The 16,571-nt window shown below is 48.2% G+C and overlaps 1 protein-coding gene across 1 annotated transcript in view; it reads left to right on the top strand.

Annotated features, from left to right (window-relative positions):
• The window catches only part of RNF213 (ring finger protein 213), a 148,406-nt gene that overhangs the window by 116,497 nt on the left and 15,338 nt on the right, over positions 1-16,571 (top strand). The window contains exons 37-51 of the mRNA XM_011933207.1: positions 523-735; positions 1,028-1,209; positions 1,859-1,979; positions 5,271-5,371; positions 5,484-5,666; positions 7,350-7,519; positions 7,616-7,715; positions 9,694-9,805; positions 10,281-10,494; positions 10,735-10,924; positions 12,145-12,277; positions 13,495-13,605; positions 14,035-14,277; positions 14,616-14,697; positions 15,478-15,512. Of these exons, the coding sequence (XP_011788597.1) occupies positions 523-735; positions 1,028-1,209; positions 1,859-1,979; positions 5,271-5,371; positions 5,484-5,666; positions 7,350-7,519; positions 7,616-7,715; positions 9,694-9,805; positions 10,281-10,494; positions 10,735-10,924; positions 12,145-12,277; positions 13,495-13,605; positions 14,035-14,277; positions 14,616-14,697; positions 15,478-15,512 (2,190 nt within the window). The remainder of the gene's footprint in view (positions 1-522; positions 736-1,027; positions 1,210-1,858; positions 1,980-5,270; positions 5,372-5,483; positions 5,667-7,349; positions 7,520-7,615; positions 7,716-9,693; positions 9,806-10,280; positions 10,495-10,734; positions 10,925-12,144; positions 12,278-13,494; positions 13,606-14,034; positions 14,278-14,615; positions 14,698-15,477; positions 15,513-16,571) is intronic.

Below are 16,571 nucleotides of genomic sequence, written 5' to 3' on the forward strand. Positions count from 1 at the left end.
TTTTGAGACGAAGTCTCACTCTGTCCACCAGGCTGGAGTGCAGTGGCGCGATCTCGGCTCACTGCAAGCTCCGCCTCCTGGGTTCACGCCATTCTCCTGCCTCAGCCTCCCTAGCAGCTGGGACTAGAGGCGCCCGCCACCGTGCCCTGCTAATTTTTTGTATTTTTAGTAGAGACGGGGTTTCACTGTAGTCTCGATCTCCTGACCTTGTGATCCGCCCGCCTCGGCCTCCCAAAGTGCTGGGATTACAGGCGTGAGCCACCGCGCCCGGCCTAAAACCATGTTTTTCAAGTATACAAGCATACTCAGTCATAGAGGAAGTTCAAAAGCCCAGAAGACACAGTGACCTTAACGTGGGAGGAGAGGCAGATAGAAAATTGGACAGAAGCAAATGAGACAGAATAGCATGCATGGTTTCTAATATCCTCTTGTATGGTTTTCCAATAGTTCTGATTTTCCACGGGGAAAACACACCATTTTTGTAATTTAAAAATATATTCTAAAAGCTTTTTTGAATCCCAGTTTCTGCAGATGGCTCTGTGGTCCTGCATTAGGGAATTGAAAGCGGCACCAGAAGCGCCTGAGGAAGAGGTTTCCTTACCGTGGGTGCACCTTGCTTACCAGCATTTCAGAAGCCGGCTGCAGAACTTCTCCAGGATCCTGACCATCTACCCTCAGGTTCTCCACAGCCTGATGGAAGCCCCTCAGAACCATGAGCTGGCTGGATGTGAGATGGTATGGCCCTCCTCCGCCTGCCCTGAGCAAGCCGCGGGGTGCTTCCAACTCCACTCGGAATGGAGAGCTTTGGGGGCTGTGTTCCTAGTGGGAGATTTCTTCACAAGGCACATACCTCGGCTTAATTCAGAGATGTTAAGAACACATCTCGCTGACGCTTCCCACATCCTAGACAATGAAAGATTAGGTCACAAGCCTGGGACACAAGTATACACGCAGCTAACAGCCAGGGCCTCTGGTGGGCTGGTGGGAAGGGCAACGCTCAGCCACGCCCTGCTGTCTGTCTCCCCAGACCCTGGACGCATTTGCTGCGGTGGCCTGCACGGAGATGCTGACGAGAGATACCCTGAAGCCCAGTCCCCAGGCGTGGCTACAGTTGGTGAAGAATCTTTCTATGCCACTGGAGCTCATCTGCTCCGATGGGCACATGGAAGGCAGTGGGAGCCTGACCCAGGCTGTCATCAGGGAAGTCAGGTGAGACCCAGGAGCCCTCACCCGCTGCTTCATCTGGCACGTGCTCACCAGGAGCCTGCCAAGTGCCAGGCACGTCCGTGAGGAAGACTGGCAGGTGCTCCAGCTGTGGGAGGGGCTCTGTCCTCACTCACTTCATGTTTGCCAAACCCTCAGTGAGTGCCAGGCATCCCATTAGGGTGCTGGAGACACGAGTGGCAGCTGTGCATTCAGGGAGCTCACTGTGTACTGAGGCCGTAGAAAGACAAGTGGGATATTGTGACACCGTGTGAGGAATGCTGTGATAGAAAGGACACCCAGCGCAGGGAGGCGCACGGAGCAGGACTAGGCCCTCGGGGTCAGAGTCCACTTCCCTAAGGAGACAGTTCCTGTGAGGGGCTGTCAAGGTGAGGTGGGACCTGGCAGGCGCAGGATCGTGCCATGAGCAGGTTGTGGCAGTACCCCATGCAGAGGCATCGAGTGGGACACCGAGTCCCAGCTGAGCGTCTGAGGGCGCGAGCTGGGGGCGGGCCAGGAAGTGTATCACATAGGGCTTGCTTGTAATCCTAGCTGCCCGGCCTGGACCCCGGGTCCTCATCTCTTCCGTCTCACTCCTCGTTTTACCTTTGGGTTCCTTGGTGGGAGCTGAGTGAGTGACGCCCTCTTTTGACAGAGCCCAGTGGAGTCGGATTTTCTCTACCGCACTCTTTGTGGAGCATGTGCTCCTAGGAACCGAGAGCCGGGTCCCCGAGTTATGCGGGCTGGTGACCGAGCACGTCTTCTTACTAGACAAGGTGAGTACCCAGGCTGGCCTCAGCACACGCACGGATCCACCCTTTTCCAGAAGGAAGAACAGCGCTGACACTGACCCACAGCCGGGAGATGCTCTTTTGGCTCTGACCGTTTTGTCTAGATGTGCAAAGGAAGGTGATTTCATCCCTAGGCCATTATATTCTCCATGTTTATTTGTTTAATTATTTACCCTCTGCTGATTGCTAAGTCAGAATGTGTCATTTAGAAGCGATTCCAGGAACTGTGTGCAGAAAGGGGCTGACACAAGGAACATGCTTGTGAAACCTTTGGGAGGGATAACCTGGCCTTCGGAGTGATCCCAGAACAGACCACTACCCGGCCGCCTGTGGGAGCTGTTACCATTGTCACAGTCATGGAGACAAGGATGTCAGAGAATGCCACTGGGGTTGGGGTCTTCAAAACAGTGCTGTCAACAGAACCAAGGAATGGGAAACCACCATGCCCTTCATAAAGCTGCTGCTAATGTGGGGTGGTCTCCTGCAGAAAAAAGCCTGTGACCCTACAGTGATGCACCTTTGTGGCCATGCAGTGGTGTCCAGCACCAACAGCCACTCAGCCAAACACGGCCTCTGCCTCACCCGCACCCGTGACCTTCACGTGAGCGCATCCAGAGCCCTCACTGCCAAGGGGTCTGGACGAGGCAGCGCTGGCTGTCTGACGTTTGGAGCACAGGAAGGTTTACTAAAAGGAGGCCAGCACAGATGCTGGATGTGTTGACTCTGACCTATCAGAACATCAGCGACTGAAACAGTATCAGCTGATTTCCCACCCAGGACGGGTGTGAGCAGCCCAAAGCAGCCCAAGGCTAAGGTACCAGCTCCCGGAGGCTGGCACAGAGTCAGGTGCCCAAGCTCCTTCTGTCTTGTCCCTTTGGTGTCCCTAATGTTCAGCTTCCACCCTGTGGCCTGGCGTCACAGCCTGTGGGACAAAAAGCAGGGGAGGTGGAGGACAGGCCGTTTTCCTTAAGAGCCCAACCCCGGACATGCACACACCACGCCAGCTCATGTCTCATGGTCCTCAACTTGGGCACTCAGCCTTACCGAGCTGCAAGAAGCTGAGGAGTTTTTCGTGGCGTGGTCATGTGCCAGGTGGAACTTGGAGTTCCTTTGACAAAGGAAAAGCTGGAGAGAGGGTCATAGGACATAACTGGTGCCCCCCTGCCGCCCTTTCCCCACACCCACACAGCATGCAGCCTTTGCAAGTCTCCTCATCACGCCCCAGACCTCTGGGAGACCCTGCCGCCCTTTCCCCACACCCACACAGCATGCAGGCTCTCCAAGTCTCCTCATCACGTCCCAGACCTCTGGGAGATGCACAGGGCTTTCAGCCAGGTCCAGCGTGGGTCCTAAGGGCCAGGTGCCCATAAACCTGAAGGTAAAGGAGCTGACCCCTGCCTGCTCACATGCTTACAGGATTTAGGAGGTTAGAACCAAGGGGAGGTTTTTTTGGTGATAAAATGGCCTCAGAAACTTACTGGGTTTCTGGTTTATTTCCTTCCAGTCAGATCTCTGTGCAAGTAACCACAGCCAAAGACCTTACCCTTGTTAGTTTTCATGCTGGAAGCCTGACTTGTATCCCTCCCCAGCCCCAGCTGAAGGGCAGCCCCTTGGGACCATTTGAAACAAGAGGCTTGGGGGAAAGCCCTGCCCTTCACCCTGAGGCTGGCTCCCTCAGCCGGGCAGGAAGTTGTTGATGGAACTGCTGCAGGATGGCATGGGTGGGACTGCAGGCATGCCTGGCTTTTAGTTCTTTGGGACATATACCTTGAAGAGGAATTCCTGGATCATTTGATAACTCTGTTTAACCTTATGAAGAAGCACTGTATTATTTTCCACAGTGACTGCAGCATCTTACATCCCCACCAGCCATGCACCAGGGTCTGAATTTCTCCACATCATGGCCAACACCTGTTACTATCTGATTTTTTCATAATGGCCACAGTGATAACTCATTGTGGTTTTTATTTGCATTTCCCTGATGACTAGTTATGGTGAGCCTCTTTCATATGCTTGTTGGGCATTTGCTGTCTTCTCTAGAGAAATGTCCCTTCAAGTCCTTTGCCCATTTTTGAATTGGGTTGTTGACTGACAAAGTTATTAGGATACTGAAAATACACACATCACTTCCAAGTAAGATTAATCCCAGGAATTCAAGGATGGCTCAAAATAAAGAAAAAAATCTGTAAATGTTATCAGTTGTATAAATTAAAAGATAAACTCTAAATGATCATTTCAAAATGTAGAGAGAAAGCATTTGATAAAATTATTTAGAAAGAAATACCCTTGTCAAACTTGGAACAGAAAGGTACTCTCCTTGAGCTCACAATGCCCAAGGTAGACATAATATTAAGATGTCTATACCAACATCATGCCTGCCCATCAAATTCCATAAGCACAGCCATTAAACTGTCTTGTACAGTGATGATGTGTATTGCCTTTGAAGATGTATATTGCCTAAAAAACAGTGTTTCGACTTCCAACTATATCCTAGAGAAACTTCTCACTTGCTCTCAGACATATGCAAGAATGTTGAATACAGGACTCTCAGGAATTGGAAAAAATCTAAATGCCCATTAACCAGCAGACGGGTAACTGGTATCTTCATCCGTGGGTACAGGAGTGATCTGGACCTAAGGTATCATGAAGAGAATGAGTTTCGGAAGCCTCAATACAGTGTGATATCATTGATGTCAAGTTTAAAACATTCAAAATAACATTCAACCCCATGTAGAGACATGCTTAGTTATCCTAACAGTAGAAATCTAGAAATGTAGTTACCTCTGGAGAGGGAGGGAGGGATGTGAAATTGTAACTATGCATAATGTTTTGTTTCTCTAAAAAAACAATTATCCCAGCAGCTTGGGAAGCTGAAAGAAAATTTTAAAAAATTAAAAATGTTTACAAAATGATCTAAAGCAAATATTCCAAAAATGCTGAGATTTCTTAAAGCTTGGTGGAGGGGGGAGGTATACAGATGGTCATTATTATTACTTAGAGTATGAAATCTCTTAGTAGTGGGAGGGGAGGAGACCTTAACAGAAAAAGAAGAGGGAAAACCGTAACTTGAGAATGTAGTCCCCTGACAAGCAGCAGCATCACAAAAAGGGCATTCAGAGTTCAAGTGCTAAACACAGAATCACAAAGCCTCGCACCTCCCACGCATGCGTCGCAGCCCTGACTCTGAATGTGGTGTTCCCTCTGGGGCCTGACCTGGCCCCTGGCTGCCCTCAGCCCTCCCCACTGCTAATGACTCCTGTCACCGCCTTTCTTCAGTGTCTTCGAGAGAACTCAGACGTCAAGACGCACAGGCCTTTTGAGGCCGTGATGAGCGCCCTCTGTGAATGCAAGGAGAGAGCCAGCAAGACCCTCAGCAGGTGAGACCTTAGGTTTGGATCCGTGAAGGCGAGAATTCTGAACCTTTCGTGGTTTTCACTTCTTCTGGCCAGTTTCTCTGCTTCAGAACTGACTGCCCTTCTTGGATTCTAGGTTTGGGGTCCAGCCGTGCCCCATCTGCCTGGGAGACGCACAGGACCCCGTCTGTCTGCCCTGTGACCACGTGTACTGCCTGCGCTGCCTCAGGGCCTGGTTTGCCCCAGGGCAGATGATGTGCCCCTACTGTTTAACCGACTTGCCAGACAAATTCTCTCCAACTGTTTCCCAAGGGTACAGGTAAAACACCCCTTCTCTCAAGAAAGCATCCTTTGTTTTTTTATTTTCCTTTTTTGGCAAACACAATATTCAGAAATATAAACTCTATTAACCTTCATTTGGTAGAAAACCTGACCTCAGAGAACTATCAAAAGAGATGCCACTGTATGTACTTTCATAAATACCTAGTATCTCAAGATTATTCTTCCCCAAGACAGATACATACAGATTTGAGAGAGAGCAAATACAGAGGAACTAAGCCAGAAAGTCATAACAAAGGTCCCCACTAGAGGCCCAAGGAATTCAGATGCCACTTTTTTTTTTTTTTTTTTTTTTGGAGATAAAGAGTCTCACTCTCTTGCCCAGGCTGGAGTGCAGTGGCATGATCTGGGCTCACTGCTACCTTTACCTCCTGGGTTCAGGCAATTCTCCTGCCTCAGCCTCCCAAGTAGCTGGGATTACAGGCATGCACCACCATGCCCAGCTGATTTTTGTATTTTTAGTAAAGACGGGGTTTCACCATGTTGGCCAGGCTGGTCTCGAACTCCTGACCTCAGGTGATCCACCCGCCTTGGCCTCCCAAAGTGCTGGGATTACAGGCGTGAGCCACCACACCTGGCCAACACCACTGGTCTTAATGCATCAGTATCATTCACAGTTACTGACCTGAGAACCAGCCCACTCCTTGTCTAGCTTTTTGGAGGTGGTTAAAAGCAGCTCTAGGTCTCTGGACTCAGCAGGCCTCAGCCCTGCTCTGTGAGTGGTTGGTTTTCTTTCCTTCCCCTTCCCTCCCTTCTCAGGCCTCCCTCCTAAAAGTGGAGCACCAGGCAAGCCCAGTGGATGGGTTGACATACTTTGCGATATTGAAGGGTACTTGTTGGCTGGTCCAAATGATCAAAGTGTTTCTAGAAAGGGATGCATCTAAATGTCATCTGTTGAAATGTTGAAGACTAGCTCTAATGGGTGAGAGGAATGACTTGAATCTTTCAATTTAAAAGTGAAATGCAGGCCGGGCACGGTGGCTCAAGCCTGTAATCCCAGCACTTTGGGAGGCCGAGACGGGCAGATCACGAGGTCAGGAGATCGAGACCATCCTGGCTAACACGGTGAAACCCCATCTCTACTAAAAAAATACAAAAAACTAGCCGGGCGAGGTGGCGGGCGCCTGTAGTCCCAGCTACTCGGGAGGCTGAGGCAGAAGAATGGCGTGAACCCGGGAGGCGGAGCTTGCAGCGAGCTGAGATCCGGCCACTGCACTCCAGTTCGGGCGACAGAGCAAGACTCCGTCTCAAAAAATAAATAAATAAAATAGAAGTGACATGCTGGCCAGGCATGGTGGCTCACGCCTGTAATCTCAACACTCTGGGAGGCTGAGGCGTGTGGATCACCTGAGGTCAGGAGTTCAAAACCAGCCTGACCAACATGGTGAAACCCATCTCTATTAAAAATACAAAATTAATCAGGTGTGGTGGTGCATGCCTGTGATCCCAGCTACTTGGGAGGCTAAGGCAGGAGAATCACTTGAACCTGGGAGGTGGAGGTTGCAGGGAGCCGAGATCACGCCACTGCACTCCAGCCTGGGCAACGAGTGAAACTCCATCTCAAAAAAAAAAAGAAAGTGAAATGCTGTGAAATGTCAAGTCCTTCTGTAAGGAGGCATTTGGGAAACACCATCCACCTGTCTTCTCTTTCTCGTGTTCTAAGGGAAGTCATTGAAAAGCATGCCCACTTCCGGCAGATGTGCAACAGCTTCTTCGTAGACCTGGTGTCCACCATGTGCTTCAAGGACAACGCTCCGCCTGAGAAGGAAGTGATTGAGAGCCTGCTCTCTCTCCTCTTCGTCCAAAAGGAGCTCTTAAGAGACGCTCCCCAGAGTAGGTTGCTTTCTTCCTGTAAACCTAGCAGCTCATTTCTTCATCTCACTTCTGTACGTCTCATGCAGTGAGCTGCCTTTCTCTTTCTGGTTTAAGGGCGCCGTGAACACACAAAATCTCTCTCTCCGTTCAATGATGTTGTGGATAAGACTCCTGTCATCCGCTCAGTGATACTGAAACTGCTTTTGAAGTACAGGTAAGAACAACGTGGAGACTTGCTTCTAGAAAGCCCTGGCTTTTTCTCTTCATTGCGGCGTTCTCTTTGTTACCAAGTCTCCTTGTCGTGACTAGTAGGTAGTACATGATCTTGGGGAGCTTTTTCGGTGAGACACGACCTGGTTACTTATACTGGCTGTGTATTCTGACATTGTCACATGTAGGCACATGAGTTTAGTATTCCCACAAGCACACATCTAGCAAGAAGCCAACAGTGCTGTGAAGGGACACGGTGGTGTGAAGGACACAGAACTCAAGAGGGTGGAATCTGTGGGCTGAGCCTGGTTCCACAGTGGTCCAGCTTTCTGATTTTTCAGATGGTAGCTTAGAATCCTGCTCACCCTGAATGTCCTAGATGTCTTCTAAGTTTCTATTCCCCTGACCATGGGCTCTATTTCCTTGTGAAAGGATGTTGACATCCAAGAATAGTATCACCTGTGGTACTTGTATTGATCTAATATTGTAGTTCTCAAAGTGTTGGTATGGACCCTTGGGTGTGAGGTGGGTCTCTGAGGTTAAAACTGTTTTAAAAATTAGATTACTAAGATAAATTTGCCCTTTTTAAAAAACATGTTGGTACTTACGATGTTACAAAAGCGGTGATGAGTGAAACTGCTGGCCCCTCACGTGAAGACGCAGTAGCTGTAGACATTGTTTTCTTCACCGCCATGCACACGTGGTTTTCTTCATGCCAGTTTCATTAGTTTTACTAAATCTTGACTCTTGAGGATTTGATTTCTTAATGTTTTGTGGAAATGGGAAGCACACACAAAACACTCCCACTACACGCTGGAGTAGACAGATGCCTCGCAGAAAATCACTCATGACAAGCCCTGAGTTATCAGCCGGCTGCTGTGTTCATGGACCGCCACTCCTGCCGGGAGGAAGGATGCACACGATATAGGTGTCTAGGGCTGGGCAGGCCTCTCCTGGAAATAAGCAAAGCGAGCCGGCCTCAGCCAAACAACTGACAATGTTGGTTGGTGATGATAACATTCAAGCTTTTAAGCTGAAATTAAAATTCTGAAAAGCTTATATTCTTCACTATGAGCCTGTGAGCTTTCGAATACTTAAAGACATTTTGGGGCAATTTGTGGTGATATTAATGAATATGGATTTTTTTTTAAAATGCAGAATAAAAATGTGTCAACCTTTACAAGACTTGCACAGCCCAGCATTTCCAAATGACCAATGCTTGATGTCACGAAATCTGTGGGTCAAAAAAGAAAAAATTCTGTTTAAAGTATGAGCAGACCTTTTAACATAATTGACTGAAAAATGCATTGATACAGTTTTAGGCTCCACATTGCAATTAACCTTTAGACATGACCATTTATCACTGTTGGCACAGCATTACGGAATAATATCCACAATGATCTGCAAAAACTATTAAAATGTTCCTCACTATTCCGAGTGTATGAGGACAGATTTTCCTCATATTCTCCGATACGGCGCAGCGAGGGGTAGCAGAAGCAGGGCAGGCAGGCCGCTGACTTCCAGGAGCCAGGCCTCAGGGCCAGTGCAGGAATGGAAGACCAAGCCACTCTTCTCACTGATTCATGTTTTGGAAAATATTTTAAATGTTACTTAACATGTAACAGCTTTATTGTTATTTTAAATGAATGTATATTTTTGAAACCTGTTTTTAATGTCTCATAATTCCTATCATAAATATTGATAATATAACCCACATAAAAGCTCTTTGAGGTTCTCAATTTTTAAGACTATAAAAGGGTCCTGAAACCAAAGTTTGAGGACAGCTGGTCTAAAATGTGAGTTTTATACTCCTCCAGTATTATGCTAAAAGGTTTTCCATAAAATCTTAGAAACTACATATATGTATGTACGTATGTTTATACACACACACAGAGGGACAGATGACCGATAGAGAGATGCTTTTTTAGTAAGGTGTGTCTCCAGATCTGAGAAAGCCAGGAATAATATTTCTCTTTCTGCAGCTTCGATGATGTAAAAGATTATATTCAGGACTACTTGACCCTGTTAAAAAAGAAAGCATTCATAATTGAAGATAAAACTGAACTGTACATGCTCTTCATCAACTGCCTGGAGGTAAGCGAACTCTCCTTCCCTGAATTTCTTTTGGAAACTGAACCACATGGTTTAAAATTTACAGAATATAATTTTAGTCAGTATAATTAACAAATGCTCTGTTCCTTGCAGAAAAGAAGGTTTCCAAGACACTGCTTCTGCCTTCAGCAATGTATATATTGGCATTTACGTGCATATACATACAAAATAGAAGTCTAGGAGAATATACCACCAAAGTTAACAGTGGTTATCACTGAGTGGGGACATTATGGATTTTTATTATCTTCATATTTTTATATGAAGATAAAATAAAAATAAACATAAATAAAAAGGGATATTAGGTTTCCATGAGTCAAGAAGTTTACACTGAAACCTACAACAACATTCTTTATCCTTCTTTGCTTCATTTTCCACAGTCACACTGGCAACTGTAGAAGCTTGGGCGTCCATGTTGAAAAGAATAATATCCTTTTCTTTCTTGTTCCTTGTTCCTCAGGATTCAATACATGAGAAGACCAGTGCTTGCTCCAGAAATGATGAACTGAACCACCTAAGAGAGGAAGGTCGTTTCCTTAACACGTATTCTCCAGTAAGACGTGGCCGAGAGCCGGCCAACGAGGCCTCAGTTGAATACCTGCAAGAGGTGGCCCGGATCCGCCTCTGCCTGGACAGAGCTTCAGATTTCCTCTCGGAGCCTGAGGGAGGCCCAGGCAAGTCTTCTCTGCCTTGCTTTACTTTGGGTTTAAAGACTCTGTCATTTAGAAATTCAGGAAGTATGGGAAACTAGTTCTTCGAATAGGCTATGACTGGGCTTTTCCACGTCCCCTCTCCTCTGGACATGTTTCTGTGAATGCCTGTGGGTAGGTCCTGTGCCCTCTGGTTGGCCTTGTGTCCTACAATAAATGCCCTAAGTCACCAGCTGCTCACCCACTTTCTCGCTGGCCTCTCAGAGATGGCCGAGGAGAAGCAGTGCTACCTGTGGCAAGTCAAGCACTTCTGCACCCGGGTGGAGAACGACTGGCACCGGGTGTACCTGGTGCGGAAGCTCAGCAGCCAGCGGGGGATGGAGTTCGTTCAGGGCCTCTCCAAGCCCGGCCATCCGTGCCAGTGGGTGTTCCCCAAGGAAGTCATTGAGCAGCAGGTGAGAAGTGGGGCCCGGCAGCCCACAAACATGCACCCCCACAGCCTCATACACCCCAAATCCCACACACCACCCCACCCTCACACCACCCACCAACACACCCCCACACCCCACCCTCACACCCAGGGATGGTGCCACTGCTTCTGCGTTCTGCCTGCCCTCAGCATCCCCAGAGCCAGTGAAGGAAACCTGCGCTTGCCTGTCTGGTCCTTTGTGTCTGTGCTTCAGCTGATTCGCCCCAGCTTATGACCATGTTACACCACCTGCTGTAGGGCCAAGGTAAGGGCACTCACCTCAGAGCTTCTTTAATTAGGCATCACTTCTCATTGAATTTCACTCAAGGAAAGTTGAACATTTTTGTGGCCTTTGCTTTCAGCAAATTAAATGTAGTTCAGCTTGCAAGGTGCGACCTTTTTACCTCTGGCAGGCAAGAGACAGGCAAGAGCAAGAACGAGGAATATAATTGCATGAGAGGCTTCAAGGCTAGGCTGGGCGCAGTGGCTCACACCTGAAATTCCAGCACTTTGGAAGGCCGAGGTGGGCAGATCACTTGAGGTCAGGAGTTCGTCAAGACCAGCCTGGCCAACATGGTGAAACTTCGTCTCTACTTGAAAAAAAAAAAAAATTAGCTGGATGTGGTGGTGGGTGCTTGTAATCCCAGCTACTTTGGAGGCCGAGGCAGGAGAATTGCTTGAATCTGGGAGGCAGAGGTTGCAGTGAGCTGAGACTGCGCCACTGCACTCCAGCCTGGGTGACAGAGCGAGACTCTGTCCCAAACAAACAAACAAAAACGGCTTCAAAGCCTCTCAGTGGTCCTTTCCAGATGCCCAGAAATTGACAAATTTTTATCGTCCTGGGGATACAAAAATGGTACTAAGAACCCCGGCACTGTTTGACCACCTGGGGTTTAGAGATGACACGACTTGAGCCACCCGGCCTCAGGTGTGTGCTGCAACGCCATGAATGGAAGAAGCAAGCACCTCCCCAGGTAGCATTGCCATCGGCAGGCATTCCCTGCACTCGCACCTCCTCCTCTACTGCAGAGGAAGCTCCCTGCGAACACGGCACCAGACTGTCCTGCCTCAGGCCAGGTTGGGGAATCCCAGCTCGGCTGCCTTTAAACCTCGAATGATCGATCACCAGGTTCCTGCACCCATTAATACAGTTCTTTGCAAAACATTCCTCCCATCGTTCACCCCCAACTAACCCCTGTATTCCTGGGGCTGCAGAAGGACCACCCAGGCCAGATGGATAGGTACCTGGTGTACGGCAATGAATACAAGGCTCTCCGTGATGCTGTGGCCAAAGCTGTCCTCGAGTGTAAGCCGCTGGGCATTGAGACTGCTCTGAAGGTAGGGTGGGCCCCTGGCTTCTCTCTGATACCAGGTGGCATCCCTTGGGGCCTGCGTGTTCCCTGGTTTATGTCAAATGATGCAGGGTGGTGGACCACTGACGCGGCCCATCGTGTGACACTGTATTGGAAGTCACGTGCCCACGGCCTCCAGGGTGCGCCTGGCCGGTGTGCGTGAACCCGTGGCTGGAACAGGACAGCTACGGCAGCTGAGCTGACAATTTGCTGTGTCTTGCTGATCTGTCAAGGCCATCAGCAGCGTCTTTTGATTTATGTCCATTACTTCCTTTGAGACCCTGCTGGAAAACAAAGATGCTGACACAACTATTAATAGCAAATTCGTATCTATATGTATTCATAGTTCAGATATGCTTGTGTGTTTAATAAAAATACATATGTTGGTGTAGCGTGGGACGTTAAAAAATATAAAGATGTTTTTAGAATCTAACCTTTAAATTGGTCTGGTCTTGCTTCCTTTTTGAGTCCCTGTGCCAGGAAAAGAGGAAATAGAAAATCCTCTTTCTGCTCAGGAGAAGTTTCTAAGACCAGTGAAGGAGTCAGAAGAACAGATGGTGATTCCGTTGCTTCTGTCATTAAGCTGGCTGCTAAATATGCATTGAGTTTAATCTGAGAGTATTTCAGGAACTTTGTAGCCCAAAAGTTGCTCGCCAAAAGATGGCCCATGTGGGGCATGACCCCAGGTGTCCAGGCCTGGAAAAGGCTCCTTCCCCAAGGGGTGGGTTGAACAGGCTCCTTCCCTGGTGGGTGGGTTGAAAAGGCGCCTTCCCCGAGGAGTGGGTTGAGGGCTGAGACACTTTTCTTTTCACATGCAACCTTCGCGGGCCTCTGGCCCTTAGGTAGATCTGGTGGGCTGGGGTGGGGAGCGGGTCTCAATCCTATAATCCCATCACTTTGGGAAGCCAAGTGGGCAGATCACAAGGTCAGGAGTTTGAGACCGGCCTGGCAAACATGGTGAAACCCCATCTCTACTAAAAGAAAAGAAAAAAAAATTCGCTGGGCATGGTGGTGTGCGCCTGTAATCCCAGCTACTCGGGAGACTGAGTTAGGAGAATCGCTTGAACCCGAGAGGCAGAGGTTGCAGTGAGCTGAGATCGTGCCGCTACACTCCAGCCTGGGCGACAGAGCAAGACTCCATCTCAAAAAAAAAAAAAATCTGTTGAGCTTTTAAATTCTCACTTGATACCCTTGATTTTGCAGGCCTGCAAGACCCCCCAAAGCCAGCAGTCAGCCTACTTCCTGTTAACACTGTTCAGAGAGGTGGCTATTTTGTATAGATCCCACAAGGCAAGCCTCCACCCCACGCCAGAGGTGAGTAACCGCCTGCAGGGCTGTGTTCAAAGTCTCAGTATTTGGAGGGACTTTATTCAATAGAATGAAACTTATCAACACAAATCATGCCATAATTTTTTTTTAATCTAGGATAGAGGCTTTCAACCTCGTTATGTGGAGGAACTATTTTCTGTTTAACCCAAAGCTTGTAGAATTATAATGAAAACTAAAGCCAAGAACAACAGATAATGTAAAACAAAATAGAATATCAAAATTAATGCTTACATATGTGGATGCTGTGTTTGTATATGCACAATTCTCTTCTCTGAAAAATTCCCCCCTCAAATGGTGGTGATTTCTCCATATTTACCTCGATACTTGATGTATATTTGGTGTCAGTGTATGCCCAAGAGCAGTTCACACAATATTCTTTGATACATCTTAATGTTAAGTTTTTTCTCCTGTCAGCAATGTGAAGCTGTGAGCAAATTCATTGGCGAATGCAAGATCCTTTCACCTCCTGAGATCAGCCATTTTGCAACATCGCTCGTGGACAATTCTCTGCCGTTGTTGAGGGCGGGCCCCAGTGACAACCACCTTCAGGGAACAGTGACAGAAATGGCCATTCATGCTGCAGCCATCCTTCTGTGTGGACAGAATAAAGTCTTGGAACCCCTAAAGAATCTGGCCTTCTCCCCAGCCAACATGGCGGTAAGAGTAGGCCTCAATTCCATCAGCCTTCACCGGAACAGCCCCCAGAGCTTGTCACTGTAGACACCGAGCTGCAGCCGTGGGAACCCTTGAGCATCTTTATCTCCTCAGTTCTCTGCCTTTGTGTCACTTGATTCTTGAGCACACAGGACAGTGACAGGCTTGCCTTGCCTGTTGTGATTTCACAGGGAGCTGTTCTGTTTTCTTCACAGATCGCTTCAGAAGTCCAGTAGAAGGAAAGCAGAGTTCCCTTTCTTCCTCTAGGCCTCCTGCTGAGCAGCAGCACCCAGGCGACAAGCTCACTTGTCTAGAGCTCTCTCTGTTTTCTTGTTTTTCAGCATGCTTTTCTTCCAACCATGCCTGAAGACTTGCTGGCTCAAGCTCGGAGGTGGAAGGGTCTGGAGGGAGTCCACTGGTACAGTAAGTGTTGGGGTCTGGATGACCCCACACTCCTCTCAGCTTCAAAGGGTGTCCAGATGCTTTGAAGCATTGGGTTCGACTTGGGGTCCATGTGGTTTGTGACTCAGGGTTCAAAACCACCTGCATTCTACCCGTGGCATCTGCAGAAGATGAATGGCTTGAAGGAGCTGGCACTCTGCCGGCTAGATGATCCAAACCATTTCATTTCTTTGTTGTGTGCAAAAGGCGCTCTGTGATGCACTTCTGTTTTCTGGAATAGGCCATTTTGGGAGTAGGGAGGACTGGGAACCACATCAGAGACACATTCAAAGGCCCATCACAAAACAAAGTTTTTGACACAAAGATAGCTCTTCTGAAATATATGAAATATAGAACTGGGAGACTGACTCATATAACCCATGACATGTAAATTTTGCTGTTGCCTGGGTAAATATTTGAAAACTAGTTTTTAAAGTTGTTATAAAATATGCTCATGACAAAAAAAAAGAGAATAGAAAGGTCTAGAATCCTGTCCACCTCGCCTCCAAAAGTACCGCTGGTGTGGCCTATATTCTAATTGCTTTTTACTTCATAAAATTAGACTCAGACATTTTTCACTGACAACATACATTTATTAAGCTTCAGGCAGGTGTCATATAACTTAACAAATTAGTATGGGGTGCTCTGGACACTCATTCTCATATTTTGGTCAGGGCCAGAGAGTAGAGTTAGCTTTCCCTTTTCAATGTGGGTCATTCAGTGAAACATCATCAGCCAATGTGTGTCCTGTTCTCTTCACAGCTTGTCCCAACGGCCATCCTTGCTCCGTGGGAGAGGTGAGTCTTGGTATTTTAGATAGGGTTTGAGGGGTGGCGTGCACTCCTGGGTTGGAGGAAGGGGATCATGGGTGAGGAGAGTGAGGCTCTCGGCCTTCCAGGAGAGCACAGGCTCACCGAGGACTGCCCAGGATGTTCTGAGCAGGGCAACATCAATGGCGCTAAGGGTTTCTAGCCCTGGGCTTCTCAGCCTCAGCACTGTGGACATGGCTCTGTGGTGCGGGCTGTCCTGTGCACTGCAGGCTGTCTGGCAGTATGCCTGACCTTGAGTCCCTGGATGCCAGGAGCACCCCCGTCCTCCCAGTGCGACAACTAAAACCGGATACTGACAAAGGTCCCCTGGCAAAGAAAATTGCTACTGGTTGGGAACTGCTGCTAGCCATTCGTTCTAGCCGCTGCAGCATGGGGTCAGTGAGCCTTTTCTTGATAGAATGGCAAGGTGTTGCCTGGACCACAGGCTGCATTATTAGCCCTCAGAGGTGTGGTCCAGATGCCAAAGGAAAAAGCCACGTGTAGACTGTGCGCCATGGGGAAGAACTGTTGATGCTTCCTCTCTGGATTCCCAAGCATCTAGCCCAGAGCCCTCCATACACGGTATCTGTCCTTGCAGAGCAAGAGGCTGGTGGGTTGAGCTGATGCGTGGTAGTTATTGGTGGTGTTTGGTTAGTTGGTTGAGACAGCGTCTGGCTCTCTTGCCCAGCCGGGAGTGCAGTGACATGATCATTGCTCACAATAAACATTGAACTCCTGGGCTCAAGCGATCCTCCTGTCTCGGCCCCCCAAAGTGTTGGGATTATGAGCCACTGTGCCCAGCCTGATACATGTCATTTAATAGCATATATAAGAGACACAGAGGGAGAAAAAATGATACATACACTTTTTTGAGCTTCAATCACTTCCTTGTCCAGGAAATGGGACTGAAATAGATTCTATCCAAGAATGATCCCAGCTCTGAAATTCTGTGACTGGTTTGGTGTGTTATCAGCTGTGACTCTCAGTATACAGGAGCACAATATCTGATTTTGAAAAATGAGCCTTTGGAAGTAGATTATATGATTG

The sequence above is a fragment of the Colobus angolensis genome, unplaced genomic scaffold (assembly GCF_000951035.1).
Source record: "Colobus angolensis palliatus isolate OR3802 unplaced genomic scaffold, Cang.pa_1.0 Scaffold1, whole genome shotgun sequence".
Lineage (NCBI taxonomy): Eukaryota > Metazoa > Chordata > Mammalia > Primates > Cercopithecidae > Colobus > Colobus angolensis.